Source organism: Neodothiora populina, assembly GCF_041146345.1.
Source record: "Neodothiora populina strain CPC 39397 chromosome Unknown canker_contig_12, whole genome shotgun sequence".
NCBI classification, from domain to species: Eukaryota; Fungi; Ascomycota; class Dothideomycetes; order Dothideales; family Dothioraceae; genus Neodothiora; species Neodothiora populina.
The window spans coordinates 2,287,179-2,308,831 of record NW_027191404.1 but is presented as its reverse complement, the minus strand read 5'-3'; the positions used below and the strand labels follow the sequence as shown (position 1 = coordinate 2,308,831).

General features: G+C 52.0%; 8 protein-coding genes across 9 annotated transcripts; 2 read left to right on the top strand and 6 right to left on the bottom strand.

Moving 5' to 3' along the window:
• AAFC00_001457 (uncharacterized protein) lies at nucleotides 1-3,789 on the top strand (the record flags this gene model as incomplete). Its single annotated transcript, XM_069340649.1, has 3 exons — nucleotides 1-1,192; nucleotides 1,253-1,503; nucleotides 1,561-3,789. 3 exons carry the CDS (start codon nucleotides 1-3, stop codon nucleotides 3,787-3,789), a joined length of 3,672 nt encoding a protein of 1,223 aa, XP_069204118.1.
• Nucleotides 3,790-4,552: 763 nt separating this feature from the next.
• AAFC00_001456 (uncharacterized protein) lies at nucleotides 4,553-4,762 on the bottom strand (the record flags this gene model as incomplete). Its single annotated transcript, XM_069340648.1, has 1 exon — nucleotides 4,553-4,762. One exon carries the CDS (start codon nucleotides 4,760-4,762, stop codon nucleotides 4,553-4,555), a length of 210 nt encoding a protein of 69 aa, XP_069204117.1.
• A 1,257-nt stretch (nucleotides 4,763-6,019) lies between these two features.
• AAFC00_001455 (uncharacterized protein) lies at nucleotides 6,020-6,721 on the top strand (the record flags this gene model as incomplete). 2 transcript variants are annotated; one of them, XM_069340646.1, is made up of 2 exons in its annotated part: nucleotides 6,020-6,522; nucleotides 6,631-6,721. In XM_069340646.1, 2 exons carry the CDS (start codon nucleotides 6,020-6,022, stop codon nucleotides 6,719-6,721), a joined length of 594 nt encoding a protein of 197 aa, XP_069204115.1. The 2 variants fall into 2 exon arrangements, with proteins under 2 accessions (XP_069204115.1, XP_069204116.1); XM_069340647.1 differs by having other exon boundaries at nucleotides 6,068-6,522.
• Nucleotides 6,722-7,320: 599 nt separating this feature from the next.
• On the bottom strand, nucleotides 7,321-9,087 carry AAFC00_001454 (uncharacterized protein; the record flags this gene model as incomplete). Its single annotated transcript, XM_069340645.1, has 3 exons — nucleotides 7,321-7,378; nucleotides 7,439-8,648; nucleotides 8,724-9,087. 3 exons carry the CDS (start codon nucleotides 9,085-9,087, stop codon nucleotides 7,321-7,323), a joined length of 1,632 nt encoding a protein of 543 aa, XP_069204114.1.
• A 1,755-nt stretch (nucleotides 9,088-10,842) lies between these two features.
• AAFC00_001453 (uncharacterized protein) lies at nucleotides 10,843-11,722 on the bottom strand (the record flags this gene model as incomplete). The annotated part of the gene is made up of 4 exons (XM_069340644.1): nucleotides 10,843-10,901; nucleotides 10,979-11,305; nucleotides 11,422-11,539; nucleotides 11,657-11,722. The coding sequence occupies 4 exons, from the start codon at nucleotides 11,720-11,722 to the stop codon at nucleotides 10,843-10,845; spliced, it is 570 nt and encodes a 189-aa protein (XP_069204113.1).
• Nucleotides 11,723-12,640: 918 nt separating this feature from the next.
• On the bottom strand, nucleotides 12,641-13,083 carry AAFC00_001452 (uncharacterized protein; the record flags this gene model as incomplete). The annotated part of the gene is made up of 3 exons (XM_069340643.1): nucleotides 12,641-12,765; nucleotides 12,830-12,994; nucleotides 13,059-13,083. 3 exons carry the CDS (start codon nucleotides 13,081-13,083, stop codon nucleotides 12,641-12,643), a joined length of 315 nt encoding a protein of 104 aa, XP_069204112.1.
• Nucleotides 13,084-15,223: 2,140 nt separating this feature from the next.
• On the bottom strand, nucleotides 15,224-17,048 carry AAFC00_001451 (uncharacterized protein; the record flags this gene model as incomplete). Its single annotated transcript, XM_069340642.1, has 2 exons — nucleotides 15,224-16,360; nucleotides 16,422-17,048. 2 exons carry the CDS (start codon nucleotides 17,046-17,048, stop codon nucleotides 15,224-15,226), a joined length of 1,764 nt encoding a protein of 587 aa, XP_069204111.1.
• A 1,817-nt stretch (nucleotides 17,049-18,865) lies between these two features.
• Nucleotides 18,866-21,334, bottom strand: AAFC00_001450 (uncharacterized protein; the record flags this gene model as incomplete). The annotated part of the gene is made up of 3 exons (XM_069340641.1): nucleotides 18,866-19,163; nucleotides 19,214-21,231; nucleotides 21,287-21,334. The coding sequence occupies 3 exons, from the start codon at nucleotides 21,332-21,334 to the stop codon at nucleotides 18,866-18,868; spliced, it is 2,364 nt and encodes a 787-aa protein (XP_069204110.1).
• Between the last annotated feature and the right edge of the window lie 319 nt (nucleotides 21,335-21,653).

Here is a 21,653-nt window from a genome sequence, read left to right as displayed (position 1 = left end):
ATGGCGCAAAATTCACCAGCTGCCAGCGCTCCGCCGCCTGCCCACGACGACTCCAACGGCCTCGTGGCTCCGACGAACCTTCCTGGGCCTGCAGGAGGCAGCCGCAAGAAGCAGAAGAGACGGGCAAAGGAGGCTGCCAAGAAGGCTGCTTCCCAAGAGTCACAACATCATGCCGCTCCCACCTCGCCGCAAGCGCCGCACAATCACACTCGCCGTGGCAGCCAGAACGACGTCAACTCGGACAGATCGCCCGACTGCTACAGCGAAGCTGAAGGCGACGAAGACGACGAGGACGACTACGCCGGCGCCGCCCCTGTGCATCACCCCGCCCGCGTGCCCCACCAGCATCATGTGCACGACCCCGCAGCCTCGCCTTCCCCTGCAGCCGTCAAGCGGAAAGGGAAGAAGAAGAGGAGGAGCATATCCGCGCAACAGAACCACCACCAGCCACAGCCTCCCGCCTCTCATTTTGACTCTCACAACTCCTCCTACCCCACCCCTCCGCCGCCGCCGCCCCCGCCGCCGCCGCCAATGTCGAGCGCCACCTTCAGGTCCGTCCAGCGAGGCGCAAAGCAGGATCGCATCTGGAACACGTCTACGCAGGAAGAGCGGGAGCGTATCAAGGAGTTCTGGCTGTCGCTGAGCGAAGAAGAGCGCAAGTCGCTGCTCAAGATCGAGAAGGAAGCTGTCTTACGCAAGATGAAGGAACAACAAAAACACTCCTGCAGCTGCACCGTTTGTGGAAGGAAGCGCACCGCCATCGAGGAGGAACTCGAGGTTCTCTACGACGCCTACTACGAAGAGCTCGAGCAGTATGCGCACACCAAAGGCGATCCGTCAGACGGCATGCTGCCCCCACCCCGACCTCTGCATCGGCACCTGCCCTCGCCCTCGCCCTTGGCTTCGCGACTGCCTGGCCTGCCTCTACCGCTGAATCCCGCCAATACCCGTCACCGCACGAGTCGTGTACACGAGATGATGGACGACGAGGACCGAGAAGAAGTGAGCGAGGGTGACGAGGAAGAGTACAGCGAAGACGAGGACGAGGACGACGATGACGACGACGACGACGCAGACGAAGACGACGATGATGACGAGCTATACAGCGACGAAGAAGACGAGCCCGACGACCACCTCCCGGGGGGCATGACAGCGGATTTCTTCCAATTTGGCAATAGCTTGACCGTCAAAGGTAGGCAGTATCTGCAGGAGATGCTGACGTATTGGCTCGGAAGGCTGAACTGTGCTTCAGGCGGCATCCTTACCGTCGCCGACGATCTGCTCAAGAACGACGGCAAGAAATTCATCGAAATGATGGAGCAACTCGCCGAGCGACGGATGCAGCGCGAGCAAGAAGCCGAATATCAAGCCACCCAACCCGCCCACTCCTACCCGCCCAACCCTCACGACCACCAGGTCGAGGAAGACGACTACGAAGAAGACGAGGAAGATTACGACAGCCAGGAGGAGTACGAGGACGAGGAAGAAGACGAGGACGAGATGGTACGCACAATCACTGACCTTTCCATAATAGACGAGCTAACCACTTTGCCCTCGCAGGGTGGCATGTCTGAAGAGCAACGCATGGAGGAAGGCCGTCGGATGTTCCAGATCTTTGCCGCGCGCATGTTCGAACAGCGAGTCCTAACCGCCTACAGAGAAAAGGTCGCAGCGGAAAGACAGAAGCGACTACTGGAAGAGCTGGAGGACGAGACACGATTGGATGCCGAGCGCGAGGCCAAGAAGGCTCGGGACGCGGAGAAGCGAAAGAAGAAGAAGGAAGCACAGAAACAGGCCAAAGCCGAGGAGAAGGCGCGCAAAGAGGCGGAAAAGGCGGCCGAAGAAGCTGCCTTGCGGGAGATTGAGGAGAAGAAGCGTCTGGAACAACAGCGCAAGAAGGAAGAGCAGCGTAAGAAGAAGGAAGCCGAGCGCAAGGCCCAAGAAGAAGAGCGGCAGCGCAAGGAAACCGAACGCTTGAAGCGCCAGCAGGAGGAGCGAGAGAGACAACAAGAGTCCGAGCGCAAGTTGCGTGAGCAGAAAGCGCTCGAGAAGAAACAACGTGATGAAGCCCGCAAAAAGGAGCGCGAGGAGCGGGAAACGAGAGAGCGAGAAGCCAAGGAGAAAAGAGCGCAAGACGAACGGGAAAAGCGAGAGCGCGAGGCAAAGGCAAAGGTAGAGAGAGAAGCTCACGAACGCGAGAGGAAATTGATGCAACAGCACAGCAACATGCACCCGCCGCAGATTGCCAAACGTCCTTCACAACTCGGCATGGTCGCCGTACCACCTGGTCTGCATCCTAAGCAGTCGTCGTCGAACGTCAATTCACCACACCTGGCGGTCGCAACCCCTGTCCTTCCTAAAGCTCCGACTCCAGGACGTCAGAACTCGCAATACGGCTCGCACACAAGTCCGCCGAGATCTTCCCCATTCTCTGCAAGCAAGTCAACGTCCCCGGGCAATTCGTCTGCGTCTCAGTCGTCTGTGCTGCCCAAGTCCATCCTGCAGAAACCATACGGTCAAACGCCCATGATGCAACATCCGCAGCCAACGTCTCCGCCGAACCATTTACCACCACCTCCAGGAATGCCTCACTCGAGTCTTGGTAACCCATTCGGCAGTTTGCCGCCCATGGGAGGGTTTCCTGGCTTCCATCAGCCGCATGGATCTTTCATGAATCACAGACAATCGGTCCAAGGCTATCCACAACATCCTCAGATCGGCAGCCCGTTTCAGCCCTTTCATGGAAGCAATGGCATGACGGGACCTCCGCCTCCCAGCGTCAACGGCCTCGGTATGGGACCGTCGAGTCGCGGCTTCCATCTGGACAACCCTGCAGCCTTTGGTCAATCCCAAATGCCCTTGACTGGCGCAGCGCCTGGATTCGGTTTACCTCGCCAATCCATGCCATCGCACTCGCGGACGCAATCATCAGACAAAGTCGGCATCGACCCTCTGTCCACTCAGCCCATCGCTCGCCCGACTCCAATCCAGCGACCTTCGAGTGTGAAACCTCACGAGGGTCACATGAGCAATGGAGAGGATGATCCCAGCAAACATCTAGGTAGCAGTGCCCTCCTCGACGATGCTGACGAGCCTCTCCCCATCGCGTCAGAGAGGCGACAGAGTGCCTTTGCTGGCCCGAGAGCGTCAGGGCCTATCGGAATGGGTTCACCCTTCGCCGGACCCGCGAGGTTAGACTCCTTTGCCACACCCGGCAGCAGCTGGACCTCACCTAGCATGTTTGGGCCTCCCGGGCTGACATCAAGCTCGAGCTGGGGCGCCGCCCTCGGTTCACCTTCTTGGACGCACAACGGCTTCGGATCCCTCAGCCACCGTCCTTCAGGACCAAACCGACCCTTAACAATCCGTCTATCGCTCTGTCAAGCCTGCAAACAGCTCGCCGTCCGCGAACCGACCAAAGACGACTTCCACCCCGTGGACTCCATCCTGCGCCAGATCGAAGCCAGCCGTCCCCTCGTCGACTCGCCCATCACGCTCAAGGAAATCGAAGACATCTGCGAGACCGAAGGCGACGCGCAGAACGGAGGCGGGCTCCTGCACGTGCGCCACGATGGCAACAACAGCAGTTCCTTCTCGGTCAAGTTCGAGCCCGACGCAGGCACACCCAGCACGGGACGCGCGCCGGCCGTGCTAGGCGAGATCGGAAGTCCGATCCCAGGCCACTCGGTGCCTGCGTTCGGCACGAGCGCGCCGAACAGGATGAGCGGCTTCGGATCGCTGAGTGCGGCCGTGGCTGGGTCGCCAGGGGTCAGTAACGGCTTTTCATAGATTCTTCTTTACTTCTCTCATGAGCGGCTCCGAGCAGCTGGCTAGCTAGCTATACAAAGTAGCTGGTGGGGTTTCCGAACGCGGACGATTCTTTCCTCTTCTTGTCCACGCGGGAGATTCCACGTTATGAAACGAGCTCCCTTATTTTCCTTCTTTCCTCATTATACCTTGGGTCCTGCTCTCCTGTCCATCCTATTTGATGCTGGTCGTCTCGTGATCCTCGCCGCTGAGTTGACTGAACCTAGTAGAATGGAAGATACCACGCACGATGTGGAATATTTCTCTCCTTGTCTGGCTATTGTACTCGTAGGTGATGTGGGTACAATAGGTGACACCACAGAAAGGTACTGTACCTTGGTGTACTGAACGCCAGTCAGGGCTGTGTATGTTCCTTGGCACGACAGGGGGAAGGATGATATACAATAGACCTGACAATGCCTTGATGGTCCAGAAGAACGTCGTTGTTCGTCATACATGCATGTGACTTTCACTGACAGGCAAATGAAGTAGAGAATAGTCAACAACAAGTAACCAGATGTTGAGAAGTCTGAGATCTGTAGGCAGAAAAATGCTCAAGTTTGATTCATATCGACATATTCATTAAAAAAGAGACGCTTTCACGATCCTCGAATTCAGCTCAAGAGACAAGACTCAACGAGCAGGATCATGTCATTTCCATCTACTCTCACCTCTCGAGGGGCTGCCCTCCGAAAGCGTAACCATATCGTCAAGGAACAAAATCATAAATCAAGAGAAAAGACGCTTATTTCTTGGAGGTCTTCTCCTCGGCGGCCTTGTCAAGGGGTCCCCCGGGGTTCGAGGCCAGACCCTTCTTCTGGTCGTCCGAGTGCGTCTGGGCGTTGCCTGACTTGGGACCGGCGCCCTGGTCGTTAGGGGCAGAATTAGAGCCCTGCTGGGCGTCCGTCTGGTGCTCAGGGTCGGGAGACTGGCGGCCTTGGTTGGGAGCAGACATTTTGATTCGAGATTTGTGATTGGAAGCTGGAGCAAGAGCAGGGCAAAGGTTAGTGATTGGACGAGTAATGGGTTTGTTGAGAGGTAGCCACAAGGAGTTGAGGAGCTGTAAGAGCTTACTTTGAGGAGGGTTGCTACGATCTGTTAGTCGAAGATCCTTCAAGGCTGGAGCTTGTTACAATATCATGGACTTACTGTATGAGTTTTATATGGTCTAAGCAAAAGTGCAATGTGGTCTTTTCTTGTGTTTTGGAGTGAAGTGAATCTGTTCAGAAACCGAGTTCAAGGTCGAAGGTTATCTGCTGCCAACAAGTAGGTACGGGAAGGTGAGCGATGGCGGGGCCCATTCCTACGTCATATGCCTTATTGCATCACAGTAACGCATGCGCAGAGTGAACGTGCGCGCGCTGCCCGCTCTCCCACCTTCAACATCTCACCATTTCGCCCCCGTGTTCCTACTTCGGCCTTTTGTGGGAAACAAGAAAAGACATCTAGCGATTGGTCTTCTTGTCGTTCCGGAGTACAGTCCACCGAAACTGACGTTATCCGGCAAGTGTTGCTGAGTCGAAATGCCATGTGTCGTAAAGGCAAGGCTCGGCGATTGTAGACGTTGCGGGGCTTGCTTCTTTGCACTTCACCCGCCGGATAAAATGAAGCTACTGTACTGTATCTAATTACAGTACTAAGGTGCTGTATCTCATTGAGCCTCACCTTACTCACCCCAGTCCATCGGGATTTGATCCCCTCACCACTAATGTATAGTGAGATTGGGTGGACAACACTACTACAGTCTAATTTGCATAGGTCTCTTCGTTCCTGATAACTATGGTCCTCGCTGTGAGCTTACAGTCAAGTCACTCTCTGGTCGTAGACAGCACCGAGCGAGGATCGAGTACCATTCCTCGTTGTTTTCCTTCCTTGACCTGGCTCCTGGCCTCATGCCTCCGGCATATGCCGAAGCTTACCATGTTTCGGCCGACCATCTCATGTGGTACTTTTGATACTATTTTGTTTCGCTGCTCTCTCCATCATGCCGGCTTCGTAGTTCACTGCCAGGAGTCAATTCCAGCTTTCTCTCTATAATGTCTTCTGTTTCCGCGTGAACGTCCTCTTGTTTTCGTCCAATGACATGCCGGATCGTGAAAACACCAGGGCCAACTTAGAAAAGATTATAATTCTCCTGTATCACTGTCGCACATCTTGATACATATCTCACAATTTGTCTGTTGAAAGCGCTAGACATAAAACCAAAAAAGTCATGAGGGCCGCAACCAATCTACTCGGTGATCAGGGAGGCGACATCACAATGTCAGACGCACCCGATGCTCCTGACATAACGACAACAACAACAACCAGCAACGAACAAGTCTCCAAAAGTCCCCAAACCGGGCGCGCCCCAGCAGACGGCAAACGCTCACGCATCGTCAAACTGGCAGCAGGTCAAAACTACAATGCAGCGCGCGGTCCGCCTCCGGGACGCAAATGGCCTCTTCAGCGCTGGGGCGACGATTTCATGAAATTCCACATCGCCACGGCCGCTGAGGAGGCCGCTATGCGAGCCGCGGATGATCCGAGAGTGGGTAAGCAGGCTGGCGGCGGCGGCGGTTCTTCCAAGAACGCTGCTGGGTCTGCGGCTGCTTCCTCTGCTGGTGCAACGAGTGCGTCGTCGAAGAAGAAGTCAAAGGCTGGTCAACAACAGCATTCTGCTACTAATGAGCCTACCACGGAGAGCGAAAAGGAGAAAGCAGGAGGGAGTAAAAGGTCAGTCATGTGATTCATTCTCTACGTTTCCTCTTATTTCTCTCCTATGTCTTTCATCGCCAAAGTCAAGTTCCGCATCATGAATCCAGATGAATTAACATTGTCCAGGCGAGCCGTCCAACAACGTCTGAAAGGAGACGACGAACCGAATCCCAAGTCCGGGGCGGCGTCTCAGAAACCAGGGTCCACTCCGGCATGAGGCGCAATTACAGCGTCTCTATGTGACACCTGACCTTCCGACGAGCAACGACGATGAGGACGCAATATTCCACTCATCTCTTTCCCGGGAGGTGGAAGGTCGAGTAATAATCCAGAAAGGGGCAAAGCCAGTTCGGTTCTAATTGCGAGCTTTGCGGAGAGCAACTCTCGCTGGCGAAGGTTGCGTTTCGGGACTTCTTGATTAATCCAAGGTGGCGTCTGTCGTGTCGTCGATGATCTCAACTTGTACCGCGGCTGTGGGAGAAGAAGAATAGCGCAACTTACAGAACTGAGGGTCGTATGATCATTATGGTAGATGGTGTTGACCTAGAGAAGCAGGTAAGACTATCGGGGGTATACCCACAAAGACAAAGCGGAGGAAGTTACAGTCGGGTCGGCACAATCTGCATGCATGATGCCGCGTTCAAAGAGAAAACATCATACAGGGCGAACGGTAGATGAGGTTTCTCTAGAGGAGGAAAAAAGGGTATATATTCAACGCCAATAGAAAACTGGCAACTAATTACAAACAAAGACTACAAAGCCATCACTGCATCAATTTTGTTGGTTGTTTTCGTTTCTCTGTTTCGCCGTTCTCGCCTACAACTTGGATGCCGGAGCCGGACTTTCGACACGAGTGATCTCGTTGTACAGAAGCCTGTTCGGAAGAGTGTTAGTGAAACCCGAAGATACCGTGGACAAAATGATTGAGACTTACGATGTGAGGAACTCGTCATAATCTTCTCCAGTGACCTGAGTAGCGAAATACTTCTCTGCGAGATTGTACTTGTTGCCGTTCGGTGCCTTGGAGGCCAGCTCCTGTGCTTGCTCGTGGAGGAGACGGAGAGCATATGCCTTGTCGACCTTCTGGCCCTCGGCCGTGGTGGCGCCGTGCTTGCACCACTGCCAGAGCTGACTTCGGCTGACCTCGGCGGTCGCAGCGTCCTCCATCAGGTAGTTGATTGGCACGCAGCCGACACCTCGGAGCCATCCCTCCATGTAGCCAAGGCCGATGTTCAGATTCTTCCTGATGCCCTCTTCGGTGATCTTGCCGGGCACGTTCATGTTGAGCAGGTCGTTTCTTCCAATGCTGACGTCTTCCCTGCGCACAAAGAGCTGGTTCGGTGTCGGCATGTGCTCGTTGAAGACTTCGGCGGCGATCGAGGCGAGCGCCGGGTGGGCCACCCAGGTGCCGTCGTGGCCCGCGCGAGCTTCACGCAGCTTGTCCGCACGCACACCCGCCATGGCCTTTTCGTTGGCGGCAGGGTCGTTCTTGATGGGGATCTGGGCTGCCATGCCACCCATGGCGTGGACGCCTCTGCGGTGGCAAGTCTTGATCAGGAGCTTGACATATGCATCCATGAATGGCACCGTCATGGTAACAGCCGAGCGGTCGGGGAGAACAAAGTCCGGGTTGTTGCGGAATCGCTTGATGACGCTGAAGATGTAGTCCCAGCGACCGCAGTTGAGACCGGACGAGTGGTCTCTGAGCTCGTAGATGATCTCGTCCATTTCGAATGCAGCCATGATGGTCTCGATGAGAACGGTTCCTCGGATAGTACCTCGGGGCATGCCAATGTAATCCTGTGCCAGGTTGAAGGCATCGTTCCAGAGTCTGGCCTCTAGGTGCGACTCCATCTTGGGCAGGTAGAAGTAAGGGCCAGCACCTCTCTTGACGAGCTCCTCGGCGTTGTTGAAGAAGTACAAACCGAAATCGAACAGACTTCCAGAAATGGGCTCTCCGTCGACAGTGAAGTGCTTCTCCTCCAGGTGCCAGCCTCTGGCACGGGCAATGAGGGTCGGCAGCTTTCGGTTGGTGCGCAACTTGTACTCTTTCTCTCCTTGCTTGAAGTCAATCTGCTTGCGAATGGCATCGTACAGGTTCAATTGGCCGTTGATCATGTTGTCCCAGGTAGGTGCGCTAGAGTCTTTACGATATCGGCATTAGCTTTTCCGCAATATGTAACAAAACATGAACATATTCATCTTCCCCGTCTACTTACCCTCGAAATCGGCCATATATGTCCAGACGTCAGAGTTCAAAGCGTTGACTACCATCTTCCTGTCCGTTGGTCCCGTGATTTCAATTCTTCGGTCCACAAGACCCGGAGCAGGAGGAGCGCCTTTCCAGGCATCGTTCTCACGAATGTGCTTGGTTTCAGGAAGGAAGTCGGGGAGGTTGCCCTTGTCAAGTTCTGCCTGACGAATCATACGCCTCTGGAGAAGTGCCTTACGGGTGCCATTGAAGGTGCGATGAAGAAGGGCAAGGAAGACAGCGGCATCTTTGGAGAGGATCTTGCGGGTCTGGTCATTCAAAGGTCCAAGGATGTTGACATCCTTGAGGATTTGTTCAGTGTTGACCGCCATGATGTGAGAAGTGAGATGAAGGGTATAAGAGGTTCAATGTCAAAACTAGGCTAGAGGAGGAAAGCAAAGTGATTACGAAGGAAAGGAAGCTTTTAAAAGTACTTGGCCTCTTCACAAGATCTACCTTATGGTGGACGATGACACATGCTAGACACCACCACTCCAACTTGCCGAGGGAGACTCGGAGACTGTGTTTCCTTTGCCCCGCGTCGTTCTGCAATTGGAAGAAGTGATGCGCTTCAGCTTATCCCCCACATTTTCGTCTCTCCAACGTCACTCCAAATGTACAGCAGCTGCTGTACCGTGAGTTTGTACCATGAAATATAATGTACCTTGTTCGGTGATCCGCAAAGTACGACGGTACAGCTTTCTCATGATCACTGTAGTCGCAATTGCTGCGACCCGGATGCTCGTATTTAGTAAAATTCGTATATGCCTTCCCACGATGAAAGGGCACCTCGCCGACGTCCGTTTCTCCATCACAAGCAAAGCACATTTCCTTATCTCTACCGAGGCCGAGGATAACAATCTCTACGGCGACGAAGCTCTCACTGTTCAGAGGGACGCAACCGAGGCCCGTGCATGGAAGCTTGGTGGAGAAGAATGCATCCCGGATGCCCCCGCGGTTCCTAGGGTCTCTCGCGCGATAGACTCGAATGCGTATTCGTCGTCTGGTCACACTAGCTTTCGTGCGATACCTCAATAAGTTATGAAGTTGCATGTGTAGTTATAGAGTGGTGCCTGTACAATAATGGCAATCTCCGAGTAGGCAGATTGGGACGCTGGTATCCAAGCCTCTGTTGGGGCATATCTCGCGAAATCGATAGTATGATCGCCTGGCGGCGGCGGCTTTAACAACTACCGATGTGACCTTCAAACAACGACACTGTTCTTGTACATACCCTGTATCTGCCACTTTTTATTTCATTGACCATCCTCTTTCGTCACTGGTATTTTCGAGGCTTGCTCTACCGGAGGTGACGTTTATCCACTCGAAGCGATAGTCGTATGCACAGCATGTCGAGCATTGTTTGGTGAGATCCTTGCTTAGACTAATCCATGTGAACTCTAAATTGTCCGCTTTGCTCACAATTACTCGATCAAAACACCTGAGATGAATGCTGAGTGAAATATCCCACGCCGATATCTACCAACTCGGCGGTGACCGACGCACATGGTCTTGAGTATGCCTTGTTGACGTTCGCGACTTTCATGGTTTTGATTATGGTAATACGACATGTAGGTATGTGATCCTGAGTCTGGTGATTTACTAAAGCGATTATACAAGTATTATACATGGTAAGAGTTTCCGCGATACTTGGGGTATCTGAGAGCCATATTGCAGTCGTTGTTGATGTCTCGTTTCCCTTTATCTGCCTGTTCTTGGATTATTCATTCTTATGAACATGTCAGGCATTTTTGGGGCCTGTTTCTGAATCACACAATGTTGGACAGGGTCGCCGTCCGTCGCGCACCGAAAATAGTCTGGCCTCAACGACATGGGGAAAAAGACACATCTGACAACTTTTCGTTTTCGAATACATTGCTATACAGGCTGGCTACCTCATCGAAGGCCAATACGACAGGAAACCTTTTCAATCATGAATCGTGATGTCCAGTTGCCTGCGCCCAGAAATGCATCATTCCTACCCGTGAACACCCCTTGAACAAATGGCCGTGTACCGCGTGCTCTCATGATATGCCCAGGCGCTTTACGGAGAAGAGAATAAACACACGGCAAAATTACAGCAACTCCTAGTTGCTCGATTTGCCGTAAGCTTTCTTGCCAAAGTCCCAGGGAACGTATCTGTACTCTGCTTAGGTGTTAGCGCATTGCACTCGATTGGGTAGCAACTCCATGGAGTGTCTTTTCGCGGGTGTGTCCACTTACTCAGCATGTGCTGGATTTGTCGCCTCATGGTAAGGACAACGAGGATCAGCCAATACACTACCAAGACAGGCCAGAAGACTGGCAGGTTGAACAGCTCGGACCACGAGCAGCAGAAACCAATCACGATGGCCTTGGTGGCACTGTACCAGAACTTGAATTCTGGTAATCTGCGGACGAAAGGTTTGAATTCATCGGTGGATTTTGTGGGTAGGGATGAGGAAGGACCACCCTCCTCCATGTCGGTATCAGTGTCAAGACCGGGGTCGAATTTCGGGCTGATGAAGGCGAGGAAGAGGTTGAGAAGGTAGATGCCGAGCGAGTATGCGACTGGAAAGTTTACAGGTAAGCCGACTGTTGCGACGGTCCTCCATACCCGGCGACGCGACAGAGGAAGGGGGTGCAGTTCTAGGGAGAGAGAACGGTAGAGATGGTGTTGGACATACCGATATACCATCCTTGCGCGATGACTATGCGAAGCATGAACAAGAACAAGACAACGCCAGTTCCGACCCATCGGTAAGTCGTGAACGGAGTCGACTTGTCGAGATAAGACTGGTATATCTGTAAATATGGCAGTCAGTCAGATATCCTTGGGTAGTCCATGCGCTGGTCGGTGCTCTGAGCCCACGACAATCTCATTGCTGGCGTGCCATTGCACTGTGGTTCCATGATACGCACTCTTCCATATTTCGTCGTCTGCGCGCTGACGGCAGCGAAAGGAGTTTCGGGCTCTGGAGCATCCATGTTGATATGTGGCCTTTGCGATAGGCGTACGTATATCCTGCACTTATTTGCACCGGGGAGACGAAAGAGTTGAGGCGCAAACGGCAGCCAACTCAAGGAATACAGAGACAACGAAGCAAACCTCGATGTAGTTGTAGTGGATTAGAGATGACACTGAGAAAGTAATTCAGTGTTGATGTTTTCGCCGCGATTGAAGCTCCGCCCCAACCAGCAAGTTCGAGTTGCGCGGCTGCAACCCGCTGCCGTTGCTTAGCGTCGGTCAGGGGCCAGATCCATGACCCACCACTCCTTGAAAACGACTTTTGAAGAAATATTTATATACAAGCACAGCCGTGGAGTCTCTCAGTGAACAAGCCAGTCCTCTCAGAGGACTTGATCAAATGACCTGCCGGGGTAGCTCAATCGGTAGAGCGTGTGGCTCTTATGAAGAGACGACCTCAAGGTCGCGGGTTCGAGCCCCGCCTTCGGCTATTCCTACTATCCAAAGCTCACACTTCTTTTTTGCTGTTTTGGTTGCATGGCTCTCTGCCCGAGCCTTAACTCCTGCAGCCTGGCATGATTCTGCCTCCCAGGTCTTTGAGTCCTTTCTACGTAACGCACTCAGCCTAAATCTTGTGGTCTGCTGTATTTTCATGGTCAGCGGAATGAACATGACCATCGAAATGGCATGACCATGGTTGGTCAGGGCACGCATGGGGTGCTGAAGTGAAGCTCCTATCGATAGGTAAGTTTGAGCTAAGGTACCTGAGCAGCAATATGGTGGTCCATTTCACTTTTTCTACTTGTCACAACACTTGCACCAGGTTGCGAATTGTCATGGACTAGGAGTTGTTTTAAAAATACATTATTCATTATTTAGAATATACTGGTATGCTCTTGTCTTATGGCAGATTCAATTGTCACGACAGCGTGCCCCGATCATTGGCCTAGGCCAAGGTGATCCGCACCACCAGCGCCTCCAGCACCGCCAGTCGAGCCCCCAGTGGCACCCTTCGCTGAATCTCCAACTGACTTGGTGGTATCGTTGACGGTGTTACCAACTCCTGTAGACAGAACGAATTAGCTCTACGCAAACGAGTTATCTCCGAGATGTCGTTGATTGATTACCCTTTGTGGTATCGCCGAGGCCCTTAGTTGCGCCTCCTACTGTGTCGCCGACGCCCTTGCCAACTCCTCCAACAGTGTTTCCGACAGTTTCAGTGACGCCGCTGGCAGTCTTTCCGACTGTGTCTGTGACTCCGCCGACTGCGGTGCCGACTCCACCGAGGATACCTGAAGCCATGGTTAGTCACCATTGTTCGCTACCATGGAAAAAATGAACGGCAAATGAACAAACCTCCAGACTTTTGCTCGCCAGACATGGTTATATGAGTATGAATGTATATGAGACTTGGTTTTTATTATCGAAGATGACTTTATTGCGTGAATGATGCAAGTATTATCTCAAGGAACCAGTGCACTCTTCTAATATATACAAAACACATCAGCCTCTATCTCATAGGGGAGAAGCTCTAGATGCGGGGTGTGACGTCGAAAGACTACAGATACCTAGAACAACACAACCCCTGCAAGCCACCCTTTCATTCTTCGCGAATCACACATCTCTGTGACGGAAGCCACGCCATGGTGGTTGCCCTTCTGCGTGATGATCGCCACAGGTAAGCATCGACGTCCCCGCTGTGAACGAAAGTTCTACCAGGATGCTGTATATGCCGCTCCTCATTGCGTGCGGCTCGCTGAGGGAAACAGTGGAGAATGCTGTGGTGGTGGGGAAAAAGTTGGCAGCTGGTTCTATGGCTGCAGCCGTGGGCACTTGTAAGCATCATTGTAAGGCAAAACGTCATTTCGCTCCAAGGCAGGCTTGGTGGGTCACATATCACTGCGTTGTTGATGAAGATGCAGACGTTTAGATAACTACCTAATTATTACCTTTTGATGTGCAACGTTCGGCTGCAGCAAGTCTGTCATACTCTATGTATGTTATGCACTACCTGTATTCGTACGATACCTTAAGATGTTCCAATTGACCTAGGTTGCTCCTTCAAGAGGAACAGAAGGGGCATAACGACGACGCTCATCTGCTTGGCCTACTGTTTACTCATGGTGTATGATGTGGTCTACCTGGCTACGGTAGGTCACAAGACATTTTATGATGAGGCTGGGTTGCCATTCATGGTCACTCAGCCATAGACACATTTCGGGCTCACTCGATGTATATGTAGTCGAGGACATTCGATACAATACATGAAGGGCAATGCAATCAATCTATCGCCATATTCATTATACTACTGCCTCTTCAACCAGTATATCCGGCTGTGATATAAGGGGCAAGACAAAGTATCGAACGTGCTCCTGCACACAAGTCCCACAACGTTCTGATTGGAGCAGATCCTTATAGAGGTTTAGACCACACTGACGGCTTTATACTACCTTGAAACCATATCACAAAATGTTTAGCTCCATCGAGAGTTCGACATCGATTTCGTCGACATCTAGTCCCCAAGGAACTAAGATATCACGAGCGACGAGGACTGATGCTCAGGATGCGCACGGCCACAGCGCAGGCGAGAATAAGACTAACCAGATGAGGCTAGATTGCATACATGTGCGATATGCAAAAGCACGATCGCTTTGACTCAAGAGTCGATTGCAAGACAATACTGCTGTAACATTTTCTACGTTACTGTGCCCGATCTTATGTACACATAAGCACCGGCTGATGCTTTTGCTGCTGCTGCTGCTGAGACGGTAGATCTTCCAAGTCGAGTGAAGTGAGACAACCCTTCATAATGCAAGACGAAACGAGCAGGTACTAGGGTGCAGGCTTCGTTCCTTCCCCCATACATCTTCATTGCCCCCCTCATACAATATCACGTAGATTCCCATGGGATCGAACTTCCCGCAGCTGCGTATTTCATGCATATTCGATGACGATGACCGTGAAGTGAGTCATCCAGCATCAAACGATGACCAGCCGATTTGATATCTGGCGTTTGTGGATAAGTCCATGTCACACGCGACAGATCAGCATGGGCGTCCTATGCGAAGCGAGAATAGGCAGTTGGAATTGTGTTTGGAACCTCTCTAGTCCGAAGAGAACGTAGCAAGAACGTACTTGAACGTGTATCGTACATGCATGGTGAGTCATCGATAGATTTCCACCTACAGTAGCATGTAAATTTGTTTATGATAAAGAGATCTGCGTATTCACATCGTGATGCGAGGTGGCGGGCTGCCCATTTCAAAGAAGCACAGGTGGGTGAAATCGAATGTGAAAAATTGCAATTTCTGGGTTCGTTGTAGGATGCGTCAACTCCTGATGAGCTATATATCTGTCTTTCGTGATACCGTACCATAGACCTCATCTCCGTTATCTACATGACTCAAAAAACAAAGTCGTATCTCATCCAATTGGTTTTCCTTTTCCCCCCATTATTAAATGTCGACGATACGCATCCTGCCCAACATGTGTCCATATAAACAGCTACCAGCATCATCCATCTATTCCGCGAGCTCCTTTCTCGGAGCACGGTTGTTGTCGTAAAAGACCTTCTTGAGCCTGAAGTGCATGAGGTCATTGGTAGTTTCCCAGACGTTCGCAGCGTTCTCACGCACGAGCTCCATGGTGGGCTTCTGGAAGAGAAGATCAATCTCCTCGAGAGTCTTGTCCTTCGTTTCAGGCATGAAGAACATCTGGTAGAACCAACCGAGGACCGCGATGCCTCCGTAGAAACCCAGAGTCAGACCAGTTCCGGTCATTGCGGTTTGCATGGCGGAGAAATTGTAGGTGACGATGAATGAAGAAAGGAACAACCAACCGTCCGAGGTGGTCATGCCGTATGAACGGAGATATGTTGGGTAGACCTCGGCGGGGATGACCCAGGTCAAACAAGCATACGAACCGAAGAACATCTCATAGATGATCAATCCAGTGAGATAGACTCCTTCCGTAGCCTTGAAGCTTGAGAATTGAGTACTGATACCGACCAGAACGAGACCGATGAAGAAACCGGGCAACATGGCAATAGCCCAGAAACGACGGCCACAGGTTTCCATAAGGAAGATTGCGGGAATGGTACCGATGAGGAGAGAGCCTCCACCCACAAGGGACATGTAGTTGGCCTCGTACTCGTCGAATTTGAGCTGCTGCATCAGAACACTCATGTAGTACATGATGGCGTTGATACCGGTGAACTGTCCGAGGAAAATCATAATGTTGGCATAAATGATGGCACGACGGCATCGAGGAACAGTGAAGAAATCCATCCAGGGGAATCTGTTAGTACGACCAGCGGCGACCTCGGCCTCTTCTTCTTCAGTGGAAACCTTCATAACGTAAAACTCCTCTCTGGAGTCCAGGGATTCGACACCACGAATACGCTTCCACACCTTGTAAGCCTCGACTGGCTTGCCCTGGTGCATGAGGAATCGAGGAGATTCGGGCATGAAAAGCATGCCGATCAACATGATTGTCGAGAAAAGCAAAGAGGATCCAAGGATGTATCTCCAGTTTCCTGGGACACTGACGAACATGGCGGCGACGGCATATCCAAGAACCTCACCGAGGGCAATGTTAAATTGATACAGAGAGACCATGTTACCACGAAGTCTTCGCTCCACTGTCTCGGCCACATACACCTGTAGAAACCCGTTAGTTGTGCTGTTTTGGGACTTGGTTGGATCGCTTCGAACTACTTACTGGAACGGTACCACCCTCGAGACCGACACCAAGACCGAGGATAACTCGTGCAGCGACGATCATACCGTAGTTCATTGAGCCAGCTTCCAAAGCACCACCAATTGTGTACAAAATACAACTGATGATGATGGACCAACGACGTCCGAGGTACTCGTTACAGGGGGACAAGAGCAGGGCACCACCGACTGCACCCAGCGGCATACCAGAGTTCACCAGAGAGTTTTGTTGCGAGTTCAGGCCAAGATCCTTGGGAAGGAACAAGTTGGCGCCGGAAATTAAGGACTGATCGAGACCACTGAGAAGTCCACCCATAGAAGCGAACAACACCAATAGGAAGGTGAAGTGCTTGGGGTTCTTGAATTCAAGGTCGAAGATGGATTTCTTCTCGCCTTGCTCATCAACTTGTCTTTGCATGTCGGCGATCAAAGCATCAACCTCCCAGCCGCCATTTTTGGCGGTTTCGACAGCCTCAGCAGTGTTTTTGACACTCGAAATACTGCCGGTACGAATGGCATCGTCAATCTCGGATTTGGTCATGTTTCGACGATCAGTTGTAGATGTTCTAGGGTCCAGTTCGATGTGCTCGTGCATCTCCTGCCCCGTGGCTCCACCTTCCTCTTTACCCATCTTGGAAAGAGATACAAGGGTCAATAAGTAGTGATAGTAGATATGGGCTCAAACCAAATGTTCAAGATATGATTTCGAGTATGCGACTCCCAAGTGGGGGGGATCCGATTTATAAAGTCGTGGAGGCGGGGAATCCATGGGGTTGATTTTGTACCACGACTCATCGACCATGTGCATCGGCACGGCTGCCCGTGGGCACTCCATACGAAAGATGCGAAACTGGGGATGTTTACCCATGGGTAAAGGCCCGTGAACGACGATAGTCACCGTGAATGAGGAGATGTGGGCAGAAGGGCCGAATACAGCGCAGGTGAATGGTGGTACTTGCCCTGATTTAGTATCCCCACCATGGATACTACCTGGGGTTCCTCGTAGTCAACATTGAGGTGTCTGAATCTGCTACTTTGGACCAAGCCCAGAAATTTCACATGCAAGGCGAGATGTCTCTCGATTGGATCACTGTCCGTGGGCGGCTCAATGCTGTGTATGCATGTCACAGAGACAGAATCTCGAGTGAGGAACAACCCCAAGGCTTATTAATGCGGCGACATCTGATGATCGGAAAATTGTCGACAGCATAGACGATGCACCATACCGCTTGAGGGTCGCATGCGCGATACGGCCTCGCATGCCGCTAGGTAGTTCTCGTTGGCCACGAATGACCGCCGTTTCCCGCCGCCTCTTACTGCATGCGCAGAGTTTTTTGTTGTATGTTTGGCGCGAAGGCGTAAGAATTTCCTCGGTCACAAAGCCGTGCACCCGTAATGGCGCGCAACGAGTGGGTCATTTGACTCGAGATCTACACTTCTATGGTTGTTCTTCGAACTTTAATGAGTTGACACTCACCCTGACCATCGATGCGCAACTAGAGGTCGCCCGAAACGAAGCCCCATATCTCCCCCAAGTCATCCCCATGGTGGTGGCTGGTGGGGGGCTTTCTAAGCGAGCATAGGCTAATCCTGAAGTGCCATCGCAATGATCGTGCGCCATCAACTCGAAGAGATGATTGCGAACCGACTTTACCATCCAACATATCAATGGCCGAACGTTATAAAACACGAAAGCTTCTCAGTACTTGACTCGAAAGTATCTCCTGATAAGCCTTACGGTTCGTATGAGAAGCGGCTCAAAGGCGTTGCTTGACACAAGCCCCCCTCGATCAAGCACCGCGGAACCAACCCCCAAGCATACACGGGAGGCCCCACCGGCATTTCTGGGCATTTTAATTGGAACCCAAGGCGCTCTTTGTAGGGAGACCGTCCCGCCTCGGCAACAAGGCAGGTACGAGGACCACAAGTATCTTGTCCCGCGTGCTTGCAGACGTTAGGTTGTCTCGGCATCGGGATTAATCTCGGACTACAAGTCGCTATTGCTCGTGCTCATGCCGAATGCTACTTCGCATGATGTAGTACCGAGCTAGCAGAATGATGGTCATCCCAGCCCACGAGACTTCCGAATATGCAGAGCCGAAAAGATGTGCGATATGCGCTCGTCCTCGGGCTATGTATAAACCCAAGTGGGGGTGCGTATGGAATTATGATGCTTTCAAGTATTGGAGCCTGCGGTCTGCGGTCAATCTTCACATCATGATCGTCGTTGCGGTATAGACAGTGTAGTGCAGCGGAATTGATGTTTACGTGCTAACGTGAATCTTTAATTTAGGTGGCGAAAGCAAACAGTAACAGGAACAGAAGAGGTATCATCCAAACAAGAAAATCCCAAACGCTGAACGCCTTTATGAACGCCTTTCCTGAAACCACAAAAGTGGGGACCTGAGACGCTATGGATCGGGTGACCACTCCATACGATTATTCAGACTATTGTTCGTAGTCTTGCATAGTGGCATCGTCTTCCTCGTAGTCATCGTTGCGGGCACTAAGTTGGTAAGCTCCCTGTTGCTCTTCTGCCTCTTCCTCAGCAATGCGTCTCTCCTCCGATTCAGCAATCTCCTGCTCCTCACATGCTCTGTCGACCTCCTGAGCTACGAAGTCTTCGTAGCCTTCGAGTGATGTCTGCACGTGGACTTTGAATTTGATCACATCATTGAGCATCCTTTCCAGCTCGGTATGGAGTTCCTCACGCAATGAAGCGACAGCTAGCGTAAGTTGCTCATATCTAGATCACTCATTAGCTCCACGCCATCAATCAAATATGGATGTACATACTCAAGGTTCGTGTTCATCTCCCGCTGCTCCATGAGTTGGACGGATTCCGTAAGGCTGGCACGCATCCGGGCCAGCTCTTTCTCCATCTTCTCAATCTGGGCGTCCGAGGCCATCTTCTGCGCATGGGTTATTTCCTTGGTCTTCTCGAATTCTTCTTCTGCGGCTCTGACGCGGTGACCGAGAGCTTCGACCTCAGCCACCTTGTCGTCGATCGCTTCCCTAATCTTGTCAAGGAGATCGTGGTTGTTCATATCTCTCTCGAGCGCCTCGTTCCTGCGCTCGGAGACTTCCTTCCTTAGCTGCATAATGCTAGTCTTGACGCTGCCTCTCACATCCAGATTAAGAAGATGATGTGGTTGGTAGCCAGTCCCTGTATTCGCATCCGCGAGTAATCGATCGGAATCGGTTTGACCCTGAGAAGCAGAGAAGCCGTTTTGCTGAGAAGCGCTGAAATCAGGTCCCGAATTTATAGTCAGAATGAGTTCGAACAGTTGACCCTGCGCGTTTTGAGCTTCTGGTGGGATGATGCCAATCTGGTAACCGAGTGAGTTGTATCTGGACACAACATTCTCCAATTCTTCGAGCTTGGAGCTTGTCTCTGCCTCGCGCTTGCTCACTTGCTCGCGCGATTCTTCAAGACGGAGAGCGATGCTTTCGACACCTGTTTGTAGACGCTTGCGCTCTGCATTCATCCTGTCAATGTCCTGGATGGTGATGCCTTGACTATCGACCATGTCCTGTAGTCCATTGCGCTCCTCCTCAGCAGCGCCCAACTCCGCTTGAATCCGCTGGATTTCTTCGTCCAAGATGCGGACGCGATGCTCGTACTTGTCGACCTTGGCTTCCATGCTGTTGTTGTAGTTCTCGAACTTGGCGCGGTCTTCCTCAAGGATTTTGATTTGCTCGTCCAACCTGGCGAGTCTCGGCGCGTCCTTGCTGAGCTCATCGATCTTCTCCTGCAGAAGCCTTCCTTCCTCTTCGAGGATCTTGACTTGCTCCAGGTTCTGCTCATTGGCAGCCTCGAATTTAGCAGCCATGGCCTCCACATGAGGCTGAATCAGACGCTGAGCCTCATCTTCATCTTCCTCTTCATCTTCGACACTCAGCCAAGTGCGGTAGGCGTCGGAGAGGAAGTCAAAGGTGATACGGTCTGCGTTGACATCGAAGCCCGCCTCAACGCAAGCATCGTCGTAGCTTCCTATGCTATAGTTTTCCATCATTTTGGCCAATTGCATCATCCAGTGTAGGAGGCCGAGGAACGTAAACCAGTTGTTTCCGCCGACAGCAGCAAGTTGTGATTTGGTGATGTTCTTCTCAAAGGGGTATCTTAACTGCTTGAGCAGCGGAGGAACTTCCTGGTCGATGTTCTTTTGGAAGCGATAAGCAGGGTCTATGCAATGGTAGAGAAATTGGAACATGAGGTTGAAGTCCTTTTGCGTCGGAGAAGACATGGTCTTGTGCGTGAGAGTATGTTTCATCTCCATCTCGAAGTTGCGCTGTGTGAGGAACTCCATCAGCTCCTGGCCCATCTGGGTACGCGTGTTGGAGTCGCGTAAGCGTCTGGGGTCCTGTGGAATGGTATTCGATGGTGGCGCGGTCGCGAAGAATGATTGATGGCCCATAGGTCCCAACCCGACGGAAGGCCTCGCGCTATACACGCTGCTTCGACGCTGACTGTCCTGAAGATTCAGGGCGGGGGCAGATGCTGGCGTGGTTGCACCAGGTGCATAGCTCTTTCTGCCTCCACCACTGGCAAAGAAGTTCTGGGTGGACGGGCGTTGGACGGTCGAAAAGGCAAGGTCTGCTCCGTTGCCACCCATGGATGCGCGTCCAAACATTGGCTGACTTGGGCGACCTGGCGCAAGGGACATTCTACTTCCGGAGGTTGATCGCATTTGTTGGCCAGTTGGTGGAGGCTGGTTAAATTGTCCGATGGAACTCGAACGCTTGATTGAAGGCTTCATGGCTGAGGCCGGCATCGGTATCGCGGATGCATTATGACTTATGCCTCCAAGTGTCTGTGTCATTGATGTTCAGTAATCAGATCTCAGACAGGTTGTCATGTGTGCATACCTCGCGCGGCCGCCGCACCGAGAACATGTGCGGATTCTCTTGCGACATGACGAAGTTGTGATTGTATGTATAGAAATGACGGGCGCAGGTGGGATGCGCAATGTAGCGCGATCGATGACAGAATAAACCAAAATCCTAGCTATGGCGATGTATGTTTGTAGCCTCTTCTAAAGATGTATTTAAGCGCGCGAGACTCGGTATAAGTGTCTAGTCGCGACCGTTCGGACGCGGATACAAAACTCTGGAGATGATGAAAACACCGAGTAAACAGAGTAAACAATGCCTGAAGCTGCACGTCAACACAGTGGGTGGTTTGCCAAGACGCACTGATCTCAGGGTCCTCCGACGCCCGCACCACCAGCACCGA